At 48.8% G+C, this 14,715-nt stretch overlaps 1 protein-coding gene across 2 annotated transcripts in view; it reads right to left on the bottom strand.

Annotated features, from left to right (window-relative positions):
* Positions 1-14,245, bottom strand: part of SLA2 (Src like adaptor 2) — a 30,054-nt gene extending 15,809 nt beyond the window's left edge. Inside the window, exons 1-5 of one of the 2 annotated variants that reach the window (XM_040447130.1) lie at positions 13,022-14,245; positions 9,820-9,953; positions 5,417-5,516; positions 4,972-5,058; positions 2,799-2,902 (exon numbers count right to left, since the gene is read on the bottom strand). In XM_040447130.1, the coding sequence (XP_040303064.1) occupies positions 2,799-2,902; positions 4,972-5,058; positions 5,417-5,516; positions 9,820-9,910 (382 nt within the window). In that variant the 5' untranslated portion in view covers positions 9,911-9,953; positions 13,022-14,245. Of the gene's footprint in view, positions 1-2,798; positions 2,903-4,971; positions 5,059-5,416; positions 5,517-9,819; positions 9,954-10,609; positions 10,768-13,021 lie in introns of those variants that run through there. The other variant, XM_040447131.1, reaches the window with a different exon arrangement.
* Positions 14,246-14,715: the final 470 nt, after the last annotated feature.

The following is a 14,715-nucleotide window of genomic DNA, read 5'->3' as shown; positions in this document are numbered from 1 at the left end:
AGAGCTGCAGTGCCAAACTTTTTTTTTTTTTTTACTACAAACCATAGTATGAAATTTTACACTGTGACCCAGGACACACTTAAAATTACTTAAAACAAAAATAGGATGAAACAATATTTCTCCCAACCCCAGTGATGCACCTTGAAGTTTTCTGCTTATATTTCACTTCAAACACTCACTGGTCCAGATCCACTAAATGAAAGGGTCTCAACCCTGGCTGCATATCAGAATGACCTGGCGGGACTTTTATATCTTCTAGGGCATAGGCCACACCCCTGACCCATTAAATCAGAAACCCTGGGGGTTGGGTGCAAGGCATCAGTAATTTATAAAGCAGATGATTCCAACTTGCAGCCAAGGTCTAGATCAGCATTTGGTTTTGTTTTTTTTTTCTTCAACATTTTTTTTGGCCGGTGGGGGGCGGGGGGTGCTCCTGGGTGGTAGGAGCAGTTTAGCCTCTGACTCTTGACTTTGGCTCAGGGCATGATTTTATGGTTCATGGTTTCAAGCCCCACATAGGGCTCCTCGTTTTCTGTGCCAGGCCTGCTTGGGATTGTCTCTCTCTCCCTTTTTCTCTGCCCCTTCCCTTAACTCGAGTGTGCACACGCTCACACTCTCTCTCTCTTTCTCTCTCAATGCCCACCATAGGGCTCGAACTCATGACCCTGAGAGATCAAGAGTCACATGCTCTACCGACTGAGCCAACCAGGTGCCCCTAAATCAATGGTTCTTAAAGTGTGGTCCCCAGAGCAGCAGCAACAGCATTACCTGCAAACTTGTTGGAAAGACAAATTATCAGGTTCTGCCCTAGACCCACCAAACAAAAATCTGGGTGTTTGGCCAGTTCTTTGTTTTAAGTCCTCTAGGTGATTCTGATGGCCACTCAGATTTCAGACCCACTGCTCTAAAACCACTGAATTAAACTAATTTCTTGGCCCACAAAAGGGTTTCAATCTGCAGCTTGACAAACACTGCCCTAAAGGAAGCCTCAGATGACAGACTAGAAATTAGTACTGGGGAAACCATTGCCTTTCCTGCAGAACTGACAAAGCTCTTCCTTTTTTGATAATGAGACCTGCATTCTGATCTACCTCCTTTTGGGATTGGCTATGGGAAAGCTCAGCGTCAAATCTAACCTTAATCTCAGTAATCATGTGGATGTTTATGGATCTTTAAAGATCGTTATGGATCCTTATCTGCTTTCTCCTTTATTTCCCAGCCAATTCCTCCTGCATATTTGCTTTCTTAGGAAAGGGGCAGTAAGTGCTGGTCACCATGCGGTTGTGGCTAAACCTGGCCAGAGAAGGGGTGGGGATGGGGCAGCTGAACATGGAACACTTCCTGTGGCTTCTCAAGATCACTGGGGCCTGGTTTGCAGCACCCTTGTCCCAGTTAGCCCCACTGCTGTGGTTTCCTGTTTGCAGCTGCTGCACTCAGGCCAGCCCCAGTCTCAGCCAGCCTTTGGGCGTGAGGGTGGGTTGCTGATGTTGCCTGAAAAGTATCAGAGGGGCTGGGGAGAAGTCAATCTAATGAGCTTCTGAAGGAAGGAGAAGGGAGGCAAAGATGTGCTGAAGGGGGGCCTCAGGAAGGAGACTGGGAGCAAAGGACCCCGACAACCCACCATGGTTGGTTCAAATTAGGGCAAGCACAGGAGGCCTGTCCTCGCTCCTAAGTATCTCCTCCCTAGGCTTCCACTGCACTTGCAGTTTTGCCATTATTGTGACACACGGACCTTTCTTGGGAGTCTGAAGTGAGACGGACCTCAGCTGAGTTTGAATCCCAGCTTCACACTTAGTCATGTCTCTCCAGGCAGATCATTTCTCCTCTCTAAGCCTCACTTTCCTCATCTATAAAATGGGGACAGTGGAAATACAATCCCCCACAGGGTAGTTTGAAGGCACAAAAAGGTCTAACATAAACGTCAGCACAGCCACTCTTTCAACATCCCTCTCTGCCCTCACTGTAAGGGTCTCAGGACAGCACCTCAGAGGGAGGCAGGGCATCAGAGACAGGCTCTATCAACTTTGTGTCTTGTCTGCAAAGGTCCTGAACCTGAAATGGGAGAAGTCCCATATGAATGTGCAATGTGACATGTCCCTACCCCTCTTTGGGCCTCTGTTTCCTCATCTTCCCCATCTATACGGCAGAAAGAAGAAGATCAAGAGCTGACTTCTTTTTATTTTTTTTAATGTTTATTTATTGTTGAGAGAGACAGACAGACGGAAGGTGAGCAGGGACAGGGGAGGGACAGAGAGAGAGGGAGACACAGAACTCGAAGCGGGCTCCAGGTTCTGCACTACCAGCACAGAGCCTGATGTGGGGCTCAAACTCACAAGCTGTGAGATCATGACCTGAGCCGAAGTCGGACACTTAACTGACTGAGCCACCCAGGAGCCCCAAGAGCTGACTTCCAATGAGTTTTCTAGTTCTGACTGATGGTGAACCAAAGTACAGAGACCTTGTGAACTTGACAACTTTTTGCCAAGAGATCAGAATTGTGTTGTGTTTTGGGGAGGAAAGAATCATTGCTGGTCAGGGCAGGGAAATCATGTGACTGTACTCTGTTACAAGACCCAGTTGCCAAAGTGTAGGTTGAGCCCGGATCCCCACTGTGGACCATTCACACCCACTTTTATAAATGGGCTCTTGTGGCAGCAACCTGGTGTCAGTCAGCCAGACTGCCCAACTCCAAAGCCAGGTACTATAGCCCTTCACATCCAGCCTTCTACTTCTATCCCTAGTCACCTCACACTTGACTCTCAGCATTCAAAGGACAAGCCAGGACTGAGCTTACCCACCTCTCCTGGTTTGGCTCTCCCGGATGAGGAAGGCCCCTCCGGGGTTTCCAGGCAGCAACAGCAGTTCCTCAGCTTTCTCCCGGCTCAGGCCCTCATACAGCCACCTGGGGGAGGGACAGAGAGAAGTCACCCTGGAGTGGGGATGGGCCAAGGCTCTACTCCACCCCTCCTCCATCTCTGGACCTCAGAGTTCCAACTGTACATGGTCTCCAAGGGCTCCCCAGCTTTGCCTTAGTCCTGGCTCCAGACGCCTCAGAGGATAACCTCATGGGGTCAGTCCCAGGTTTTTCTACCTGGAGACCTCATTTCCAAGTCGTTGGAACCCCCAGGGCTAGGGGCAGGTGAGGTGATCACAGACTGTCTCCTATCACTGCCCAGCTCCTCCAGTACCCCTATGCTAGCCACTCACCTTTCCAAGCCTTTACCTTTCCAATAATTGCCTGTTTTATTTTGTTGTGTTTTTTTTTTTTAATTTTTTTTTAACCTTTATTTATTTTTGAGACAGAGAGAGACAGAGCATGAACGGGGGAGGGTCAGAGAGAGAGGGAGACACAGAATCTGAAACAGGCTCCAGGCTCTGAGCTGTCAGCACAGAGCCCAACACGGGGCTCGAACTCACGGACCTTGAGATCACGACCTGAGCCGAAGTCAGACACTTAACCGACTGAGCCACCCAGGCACCCCTTGTTTTTAATTTTAGTAAGTATTTTATTTGAATGTTTTAAAGTTTAACTTTGTAGTCAAAAAGGCATGTGAGTGAACATGTATTCATTATCAGTGAAATCTAACTCCCACTGGAGCTTATTGCGGGTAGAAATGCTGGAACTAGAATGTTCAAGACATTCTAAAATCTTGGGAAAAATCATGCGGCCTATCAATCATCATATGTGCCTCCCAAAGCACAGATCTTCATAACCTACTCCTCGGTGCCTCTTTCACTGCTGGATTGTTGATTACTCTGGTCCTCTGTTTTCCTTTCTCCTTTCACTTAATCCTTCACCTATATGTTCATGAAGGACTTAACCACAGTGGAAAGTTTGGTGGTTTTGCAGGAATTTTTTTGGCTTACTAGTCCATCAGCCTTCGAATGTCCCCAGAGCCATGCCCTATGGTCCCTGGGAAAACCTTCAGAAGCCAGCTCAATGGAAATGGCTGCCTCCCTGTCATTGTGTGAAATTCCACAGTCAAAGCCAAACTCAGAGTTGAGTCAATTCCAAGTAAATAAATCAGAGAAGCCATGACTTGCTTGGTGCCAGCAACAAACAGCCTAGTTTTATAGTAAATAAAACAAGCCATTCATGTGACTTACAAACACTGGAAAGCAGATGGAAAGGCAAGGGAAGGGGACTCTGGGAGGTGGTCAGTGTTTCCTTGGCTAAAACTTCAGTACCACACTGGAGATGCAAAATCTCTTGCCAGCAGGGCCAGGCTATTAGGAAAAACGTGGGCAAGACGGGTTTCACCTGGATGCCGACAACCTCTGTGTGTTTATTCTACAAGATGTCCACAGGTCTCAGGATCCCTGCACTACTCTCATCAGAGCCAGATATCCCCATGAGCCTCAGAAAAGGAAGGCCATCCAGTGCCAGAGCTGTACTTTCTCTCAGAAGAGTGGCTGTCACACACAGTGTACTTGTATGACTCCATGTTATGCAGGTAGATCCCACCCAAAGGCAGTTCACTTCCTTTCTCTCTCACGACACAGAATTTGCTCTGGAGTCAGTTTCTTTTGTCACTCACTCTCGGAGAGCAGTGGCCCACACTTTGTAAGAGACCCTGCATCCCCCTTGTCCTGCCTTCCCTCGAGGCACCTCTTAGAAAGACAGGCTTGTTAAGTTGTGGGGCACCACCCCTCCATTTTCTTGCCTCAGGACATTTAGGACACATATTCAAGGCTACTCCCTTTCAGCATTCACCTTCACTGAACTCCTGGCCACCCTCCAAAGCCCAGAAGACATCTCTATGGGGCCTTTCTGAGCCCCCTCCTCCGGGCTCCCAAGTCTCACAGGCTGACCTGAGACGGCTAGCTGTTCACTCTTCTTGAGGGCAGGGCCCAGGCCTGATTCTCCCCTCTCCCCAGTTTTGCTCAGCATAGGACTAGCCATAAAGGATATGCTTGTGGGAAGAGAAAGCAGGAAGTTCCCTTAAGTCAGGGCCTGGGGTGTGAACTCACCCATGGGAGATTTTGGCCACGTGGATGCTGGGGATGTTATATTCTATGCCTGAAACTTCTGACACCACCGTCGACCAGTCTCCATCTCTGGAGAGAGAAAGGAGGGGAACTGCTCATTTAGGATTCATGAGGACCCACCAGGCTGGCTCCTGTGGCTGGCCACCTATCCCACCTGTGATTCCCAGGTTTCCTTGTACCACCCAGTGCTGGTACCTCCTGGGCAATAGATGGCAGGATTCAGGGCCCCCTGCAAGGCCCTGCCCACCTACTGTTTCTTCCTGCAGGTGTGTCAAGCTTCCTGAAATCATTAGGGCCATATGTGAGCTCAGCACCAAAGGCCATGCTCTTTTCTTCTGGAGGGAAGGGCCCCTTCTCCCAATAGTGTATCTTCAGGTGTCAGGGAGAGAAAGCAGAGCACCCCATCCTTCCCCGCAGGAGGACTTACTCAGAGATGATGGTCAACGGCTCCCCCAGTCTCAGCGACAGCTCTGTGTGCTCGCCTACCGGGAAACTGCTCAGGGCCACAGCTGTGGCCCTGTTTCTCTCTGCATAGAGGGACAGAGACGGTCACCTTTTCAGCTAGTCCTCCCTCCACATGTGAAGTCTAGTGGAGTCCAGGCTTCCACAATCAACTCCTTCATGGGCACCCTGGGGATCATGCCTGCTGGGATTCCAAGAGGGTCACCCTGGAATCTGAAGCTTTTTCAGTGGGCCTCTGCAGAGCCCTAGGAATGCCCAGACATCTTTTGCAGTCACCTCAGGGAATAGGTTAGTGTGTCAAGAGGAGTGGGGCCCCTGGTTACAATCCTCTTTTATATGGAGATCTTCAAGAAGATTTTGATAAAAGGATTCCCCTGTTCAGCAAACTTAAAAACTACAGCTCTAATCAGGTTATCAGCACAGATCTCTGAGCTCAGTTTCTACAAGTTCTAATGACATGGGCACTGGATGGACTAACTTTGAGGGGTGAAGTCCAGGGTGAGCATAGGAGGAGGAGGGCTCCTGGAGGAGCCAATGAAATCACAGATGTGGACAGGCTTTGTAACTCCACAATGCCATGCGTGTGGGGAGCATGGCTCTCCCATGGTCTTTGTCCAAAATGACAGGTGTAGGTCTGTGCTGCCGAGAAAACTTGGGGTCCCAGGGGCCCACTATACCAGGCCTGGCCCAGAGTAAACACTCAGCAAGTGTATGTGGCCCAGTCAAGCATCCTGGCCACATGCCTGCCATCCCTTACTGAGTGGCTGCTGAGTGTCAGGATCTGACTGGGTGCTGCACGCATCACCTCAGCCCTCACAAGCTCCGGGGTAGTCCTCTCTGGTCAGCCCCATTGCTCAGCAAGGCAACTGAGATGAGGTAGGGTACTGTGCCAGGAGTAGCTTCTATGGCATTCCCTGTCCCTCTTCCCATGGGGCACTGTTGGGTTGGGTGACCACTGTGGCTTACTCATGGGCCCAAGTTGGGGGGACTTGGCTGGACAGCTGTAGCACCTCACCAAAAAAGTCCAGACTCTCTGGGACACTGACATTGAGAGAGGAAGCCATGGAGCCAGAGGATGCTAAGCCTCCCCTTACCCCTGCCCCATCACACCAGGACTGGTCCCAAAGACACGGTGGTCATGAGGCCCAACTTTGAGGTTGGATGGTGGGTGGCAAGCAGCTCCCTCAGCACAGGATGTTCATCCTTCGTCCGCCTCAGGGATCAGCCTGCCCATTCTAACTAGACCTCCTGATATCTGTCTGGGCCTTCTCATCCTGAAAACCCTGCCCTCCACAGGCTGCTGAGAGCCACTTCACCCACATCCAGTGTCCCTCCCTCTCCTTCCTCCTTATCCCAGTTCATCAGGGGTCTCTGAAACAAAGGGAAAAGGGAGACAGACTTGTTAGCACATCAGTGCATCAAGCTATGAAAAGCAATCAAGGTCAGCAAGAAAAGTTTATCTGTCTCATAGATGCTCCTGAAGGATCCAAGGCCTCAGCAGGCTCTATGAAGCCTTCTAGACAGATGCCCCAGGAGATGGGGAAGGGAGAGCAGATGAACAGACAAGGACCCAGGGGATGGGTGGGGCAGACCCAGATTTGGACACTGTGTGATATAAGGGCCTAGGCTCCAGGTGGACATGGGAAGAATGACACGGCATTCCCAGAAAGGGACCTGGTTCCTACATGTCCTCCCAGACACATGTGCCGATCCACATGGTGACCACAGAATGGAGCTCCTCAGAGCTGTCTATATAGCACAGGGCCTGGCCATCACATGGTGCAGGGAAATGCCTGATGCCTGAAAATGCCTGATGCCCAGATAAACAATGCAAGCAAGTCTTGTGGAGGGCATCCTTCAACAAGATGGCCTGGAAGGACCCCTTTGCCTCCTGGAAGCCCTGGAATTGCACCCCTACTTGTTACTGAGCTGCATATGCTTGCTGTCCCACTCACTGACCATCCTCCTGGACAACTCGCCTTCATCCTTCACTCCCTGGATAAAATGTCCCTTCTTGGTGAAGTCTTTGTGATGAGTCCCTCAGCACACACTTTCAATAAGAACCCCTTAAAACACACTGTCACCAAAATATAACAACTGCAACTGACTATTGGTTTAGCTCCTGTCTCTGGGACTTGACTGTCTCTGAAGGCAGGGGCTGTGCCTATCTTGTCCATTCTATGTCCCTTGGCCCCGGCACAAGGCCTGGCATGTGGTAGAGCCTTGGTAGATTTTGAACAGATGCAAGACTGATGGACAAATGACTCATGGAAGGGGCTGCCCCAAATCTGTCCTCTTGCTGGGACCAGGGGTTGACCTACCAAGAGAGAGGCCCACCCTTCCCCCTGGAGAGCCTGTCAGAGAGAGGAACACAGTTCCCCTCGGGTCTCACAGGCAGGGAGAACCCCCAGAGCACCTGCCGGAGGTCAGCCCCCTCAGCAGCCTGGCCATGACTCAGAGCAGCATTGGGGCCGTGGCCTGTGGCTAGATTCAGAGGAAACAAGGGGGAGGTCTGTGTGGTTTCCAGGTCTCTTCCTGCTCAGCCTGGTGGGCCCCAGGCTCTTTGTGCAGACTGAGTGGCTACAAAGAGGCAGCTGCCTCCCCAACAGAACTACAGAGCCCAGGGCATTAATGCCTGTGGGAGGCTGGCATTAGGAAGATGAGGATATTAGGGGCAGGGCTGCGGAGGGGAAAGAGGCCTCAGCTATTGCAGGGGAATTTTCAGATTGGGGATAGCTTCTGCCCAGACATCCAGGTATTTGGCTCCGTAGCCTCCTAGTTCTGTTTAAGTGTGTGCCCATGTCAGTCCTCCTAAAAGTGCTGCTTGGTTTAGAGTAATTTGTTATCTGTGATGGTTAATTTTATGTGTCAATGTGGCTGGCCCACAGTACCCTGATATTTGGTCAAACACCAGTCTAGAAGTCTACATGTTGCTGTGAAGATAACAATTTTTTGTTTGTTTGTTTGTTTGTTTGTTTGTTTGTTTGTTTTGTTTGTTTAGAGGGAGCAAGAGAATGTTTGTGAGTTGGGGAGAGAGGCAGAGTGAGAGAGAGAGAATCTTAAGCAGGTTCCATGCTCAGTACAGAGCCTGGAGTCCAATGTAGAGCTCAATCCCATGACTCTGGGATCATGACCTGAGCCAAAATCAAGAGTCAGATGCTTAACCAACTGATCCACCCAGGTGCCCTGAGATAACAATTTAAATCAGTGGACTTTGAATAAAGTCGATTACTCTCCATAATGTGGGTGGTCCTCATCCAGTCAGTTGAAGATCTTAAAACAAAAAGACTGAGGTTCTGAAAGCAGGAGGGAATTGTGCCCCCAGACTTGACTGCAATCTTAACTCTTCCCTGGGCCTCCAGCCTGTCAGCCTATCTGGCAGAATTCAGACTTGCCAGCCCCCACAAGTGCATGAACCGATTTCTTAAAATAAACTCTGGGTCCACACACACACACACACACCCACATACACAAAGCCTATTGGTTCTGTTTCTCTGGAGGACCCTGATGAATACACCATCAAAACCCCAAATCAGGATGTGATTCGAGAAACTATTTGTGGGTTGTTTGGGGGAACAAGAAACAAACTGGGGCTACAGTTTTGATACCAAAATATTAGAATTTCTAGGATATTTTGATTGTCCTAAAAATGGGCATTTTCAGTCAGGACTATCTTAAAAATCATAGTTGTAGGTTCAGCGTATGCATTATGTGTCCCAGTTTCTTCCAATTACCATGCCTTTAATTTTGTTCCAAATATTGTACAGGCTAAGAAGAGACACTTTGCAGCAATGATGCCCAATAGAACTTTCTGTGATGATGGAAGTGTTATAAAACTGTGGTGTCCAATAGGTAAACACTAGCTACATATGGCAACTGAGCACTTGAAATGCGGCTGATGTGACTGAGGAGCCACATATTTAATTTCATTTTAATTAATCTTACTTTGAATTTAAATAGCTGCACATGGCTAGGGGCTATTATACTGGAAAGTACAGCTTTGGAGAGCTACAGAAGTGGAGCTGGTCTTAGATTTGGTCTTGGAATTAGCAGCTCAATTTCCTAATAAACTGGTTGAAGAGTAGGGAAGCCTTGGGAGACACCTGGGGGACTAATATGCCCTCTTGGTTAGCACCTGTTACTCACATTTTCTAGTTTATCTAGTTGTTTAATGTTCTGACTGCTGAAATGTAAGCTTCCCCAGAGCAGGGACACTGCCTGTATGGTTCACAAAGAAGGGCCCGGTATACAGCAGGCACTCACTGACACCTGAAGTCAGGCTGGAGTGGCTGGTCAGGAAAGCCCACAGAGGCAGTGGTGTCTGGGGCTGTGCAACCTTACCGTGTGTGGGAAGGGCCCACAGCCTACCTGCTTGCGTGGGCACAGGGCCTGGGCCTTGGACAGAGGGGCTTGAGCTTGGGCTTGGCTGGGTTTTCCCTCTGCTGGGCTGTCCTCCCATCGTTCCTCAGCAGACCACTCAGAAGCACAGGGTCAAGGGAAATCTGAAAGAGATACTGTGATGGACACAGAGGCCCCGGATACCCAGACACCCTTTCCCTTCCCAGTTCAGCCCTGCTGGCAAAAGGGAATGATGCCCCTCCCAGCAGGACCAGACTCCAGCCCCTCCACCGGACTCAGGAGGCTCTCTGCAACTAGACCATTTTCTCTGGCAGGCCTACCTTTTCTACACTGCAGCCATACTCTACTCTTTTTTTTCTGGGCTTTTGCCTATGTGGCCCACTGGTTGGAATGTCCTTTTCCCTCTTGGGGCCTGTCTGGATCCCACCCTTCCCTGGCAAGATTTCCCTGAATCCCCCAGCCCTCAGCAATTATTCCTATGACAGGCCTACTCTGAACCATTTCTTGATGTGGGATCACATTCTGCCACTGGGTGGCAGGGCACAATGACAGGACCCATGGCTAGGGTTAGAGGTGGGCAAGGGTGGGGATCCAAGGAGGCTTGGGAACTCATGTCACAACAAGCTACGGTGACACTGAGCACAGTTATTAGTGCTCAGTGTCACTGTTTTGCACAGGGCAAAGTAAGATGACTAGGAGACTGCATGCCATAGCGATGACTTATAAGGCTTTGGAGGGATTGGCTGTTGAGCCACTTCCCTGCTTTTTGCCTCCATCTGAAAAATGGGGATAACAATACCCAACGTCCGGGTCCAAGAGATAAGGCATGAGAAAAGCTTGGCCAGGGCCGTTTCATTTATTGTGTCCTGAATGTCACTTCACCAGAGGCCACTCTCTCTGTCGACTCCCTGGTTGTGCTCCTCCTCAAGTTGTTGTTTGTTGTTGTTTTAAGATTTTATTTTTTAAGTAATCTCCACACCCAATGTGGGGCTCAAACTTACAATCCTGAGATCAAGAGTTGCATGCTCCACTGACTGAGGCAGCCAGGTGCCCCCTTCCCAAGTTTTAATTATTCATTTATTAGTGTTTACTTGTTTAATTTGTCATTATTCTATGGCACAATGAGTACAAAGATCTCTTTTTGCCTATTCCCTCAACATTTCATGAGACATTTGGCCCATAAAAGGCACTCAACACACACTAGCTAAATGGACCAAAGTGATTATTAGCTCTTTGGACAAGTGTCTTATCCTTAGAATAATTTTTTTTAATGTTTATTTTTGAGAGAGAGAGAGAGAGAGAGAGAGAGCGAGCACAAGTGGAGGAGGGGCAGAGAGAGAGAAGAGACACAGAATCCTAAGCAGGCTCCAGGCTCTGGGCTGTTAGCACAGAGCCCAACACAAGGCTCAAACTCATGAACCGTGAGATCGTGACCTGAGCCAAAGTCGGACACTTAACCGATTGAGTCACCCAGGCGTCCCTAGAATCATTTTAATTCCCAGGTTTCTAGGGTAATGCTAATTTTTTCAAAAACTTTATTAAAGTAATTCAGGGAGGTAGTTTCATTCTTTCAGATGGTTCCATCCTTTTCAGTAGAGACAAGGAATAATTGTACCAGTTTGGTTCTCTGGAGGAGATCACAGAATGGCACAGTGACATAGCACTGGCCTTGCCTTTGAACCCTTCACCATGCCTGATTAAGTATGGGTTTCTGTCATCATCATGGAGAGTTCAGTACTCATGAGGATGGAGCTCTTTAATAGAAAATAGGCCCATCTTCAGGAAATGGCTTCCAGCACCTACTTCCTGCTCAGACTTTGGGATCCTGAAGCTGTGACAGCCTGAAATGGGCTCTAATGCCCTCACTGCTACAGCTCCTCTTCACATCAGGTTTGAACATTCTTGTTGCTCACCCTTCCCCTTGTTTCCCTTCCCCTTGGGTATCAGATACAAGCTCTATGCTTAACTGTGCAGACACAAGTCCAGAAAAATCTCAGAGAGAAATCTTTCCTGGGTGGCATGAGTGACTAATTCAGACCAACCAGGTTCCATTTGTGACCTTGAGCAAAGCACATAACCTCTGTCTCATCTTTGAATCAGGGATAGTACCAACTATAGTACCAACTAGGTTGTGGGGAGAAGTTGGGGAGCCTGGTATAGAGTGCTCAGTAAAGGTTAGTTTCCTTTTCCCTCCTTCAACAAGACAAAGTCACCATAGTCACCAACTTTACTAAACCCAGAGACTTCTTTCTGCAGCAAGTGGAGTTGGGGGATGGACCCAAGAGAGGTAGGAGAGCCACAGTGAGGCTGGAAGCTCCCCAGACCTCTGCCAGCTCCCCTCACCTGGCCTGGTCAGGGCCAGGGCACTTCCTGGGGGCAAATGAAGACCACGGGGTGTGCAGGCCTAGAAGGAGGAGATGTTGGCCAAAACTTTAGAGAGAATCTAATTATTAATTGCACAAGTCTTTGAAAAATTAACTATGTGCAAGGCACTTTCTAGGGGGGCCAGGCCAGTGGGTGGAAGGAAAACAGTAAAGGCTGCTGAGATCAGCACACTGCCTACAGTTGTTTTTTGATCTTCTCACTTGATCATTTGAGAGGTCGGCAGCTTTGAAACCCATTCACGTACAGTGATCAGGGCTCAGAGAGAACAACCTCGTGTTCACTCTCATGTAGCTGGTTAGTGCAGAGCCTGGGTCTATAATCCACATCTTTGTTTTTGTGCTTCTGGAGATAATTTCTCAGCGGCAGAGGTTAAGAGTGATGAATTTGATTAAGCTAAAGGGAGACTTCTCTCTCTCTCAGCTGAGAAGTATCACCCTTTTGAGAGGAATTGTAGACTTTATAGCCTTCAAAGATTATAATCCAGACTCCTCTCATTCACTGACGTTGAAAGGCTGTAACCAGAGGGGGGTCCAAAATCATACAGCAAATTGGTGACTGAGATGGGACCAGAAGAGACATGAAGACAAGCTGGAGGAAATAATGTAATGCTTTGGGGGCAGGGGAGGCCAAAGGCCTGGGTTCCTTTGGGGACCCTCAAAACCACCCCCTTACATCCTCAACAGAACCACTTCTTTTCCTGGAACTCCTTCCCCCACTGTAAAGCTCACTCCCAGCCTCTGGGGGGACCATCCTTCCTCATAGTCCTGAGACCATACTTACATACTTACAAACATACCAAGCTTACATACCAAGCAAACATACTTACTGGTTTCCAGTCATCAAAGCTTGGGGCCAGGGCTCAGCTTAGATGCACGCTTTGACTGGAGAGGATAGGGCTTTGGAGGGCCCTTCTGGACATCTTCCAAAGTCCTTAGTCCTAGGGCACCCAGAGTCCTCTCAGCTTGGGAGTGTCTTCAGAGAGATGCTCTTGGTATCGTTGTGGGTAGCTCTGCATCTGCAGTGCTCAGCAGTTTGTACACCTGGGATGAGAAAGGAGACTCATGCTCCTTAGAGACCCCCAACTGGGCAGCCCTCCCAAGCACAGCTAGGCCAGGGAAGAAGGCTCGGGGCTCTTTGAGCTCTATCATAGGGTCTTTGGGGCTCCCAGCTCACATCTGCAGGCTCTGTGGTTCTCACAACCACCCATTTCCTCTGACGGCATCACAGACCATCAAGGAGCCACCTTCCCCAAGTTCCTGTTTCTAAAGGAGAAGCAGCTGCCTTGTCATCCTAGAGAGAGAGGTTTTTCTCTGGCTTTGTGGCTTGGTCTTGCCTGAGGAACATGGAACTGAGGTAAGTGAGGAGTTTCCCATGCTTACCAGACCATTATAATCACCTGAGTCTCTCGCTGGTATCAGATTCCTGGGATCCCCCATCTTCTGTGTCCAAGTCACCAGAGGAAAGCCAAGGAATCTGAATTTTATACACTCCCAAGAGATTCCCTTGACTGGCTTTGGGGGAAACACTGCCTTGGAGTGATGTGTCCTAATCTTTAATGTGTATAGGTATTCCTTGGGGATCTTGTTAAATATTTATTTTTGAGAGGGAGGGAGGGAGTGAGAGGGATAGAGAGGGAGGGAGAGGAGAGAGAGGGAGCAGATACACTACTGGGGGAGGGGCAGAGAGGAAGATCATGACTTGAGCTGAACTCAGAAGTTTAACCGACTGAGCCACCCAGGCTCTCCTTTGGGGATCTTATTAAATAGCAGATTCTAGTTTGGTGGGTCTGGGGTGGGACCTAAGATTCTGTACTGCTAACAACTCCCAGGCAATACCCCACAATGCTGGTCCATGAACCACTTTGGGCAATAAGACCAAGACAGTGGTTCTCTAAGTGTGGTCCCAGGCCAACAGCCTCAGCATCATCTGGGAGTTTGTTAGACATAAAAATTCTTGGGCCCCATCTCAGATCTGCTAAATCAGAAACTCCATAGGTGGGGCCAGCAAATTGCTTTCCACAAGCCCTCCAGGTGTTCTAATACACAGCCCAAGCTTGAGAATCACTCAGCTAGGATAAAGAATTTTAAAAATCTTTTAACTTGTTTTATTTTTTATTTTTTGTTTAAATTTACATCCAAATTAGTTAGCATATAGTACAACAATGATTTCAGGAGTAGATTCCTTAGTGCCCCTTACCCATTTAGCCCATCCCCCCTCCCACAACCCGTCCTGTAACCCTCAGTCTGTAATACTCCATTGTACATATATACCACATCTTCTTTATCCATTCATCCATCGATAGACATTTGCGTTCTTTCCATACTTTGGCTACTATTGACAGTGCTGCTATAAACATTGGGGTGCATATGCCCCTTCGAAACAGCACACCTGTATCCCTTGGATAAATGCCTAGTAGTGCAATTGCTGGGGTCGTAGGGTAGTTCTATTTTTAGTTTTTTGAAGAACCTCCATACTGTTTTCCAGAGTGGCTGCACCAGCATTCCCAAAAAATCTTTTTAA

Source organism: Herpailurus yagouaroundi, unplaced genomic scaffold, assembly GCF_014898765.1.
Source record: "Herpailurus yagouaroundi ecotype Mexico unplaced genomic scaffold, PumYag 196, whole genome shotgun sequence".
Classification (NCBI taxonomy): Eukaryota; Metazoa; Chordata; class Mammalia; order Carnivora; family Felidae; genus Herpailurus; species Herpailurus yagouaroundi.
Note: the sequence above shows the minus strand (reverse complement) of the source record. Positions and strands in the feature narration are given on the sequence as shown.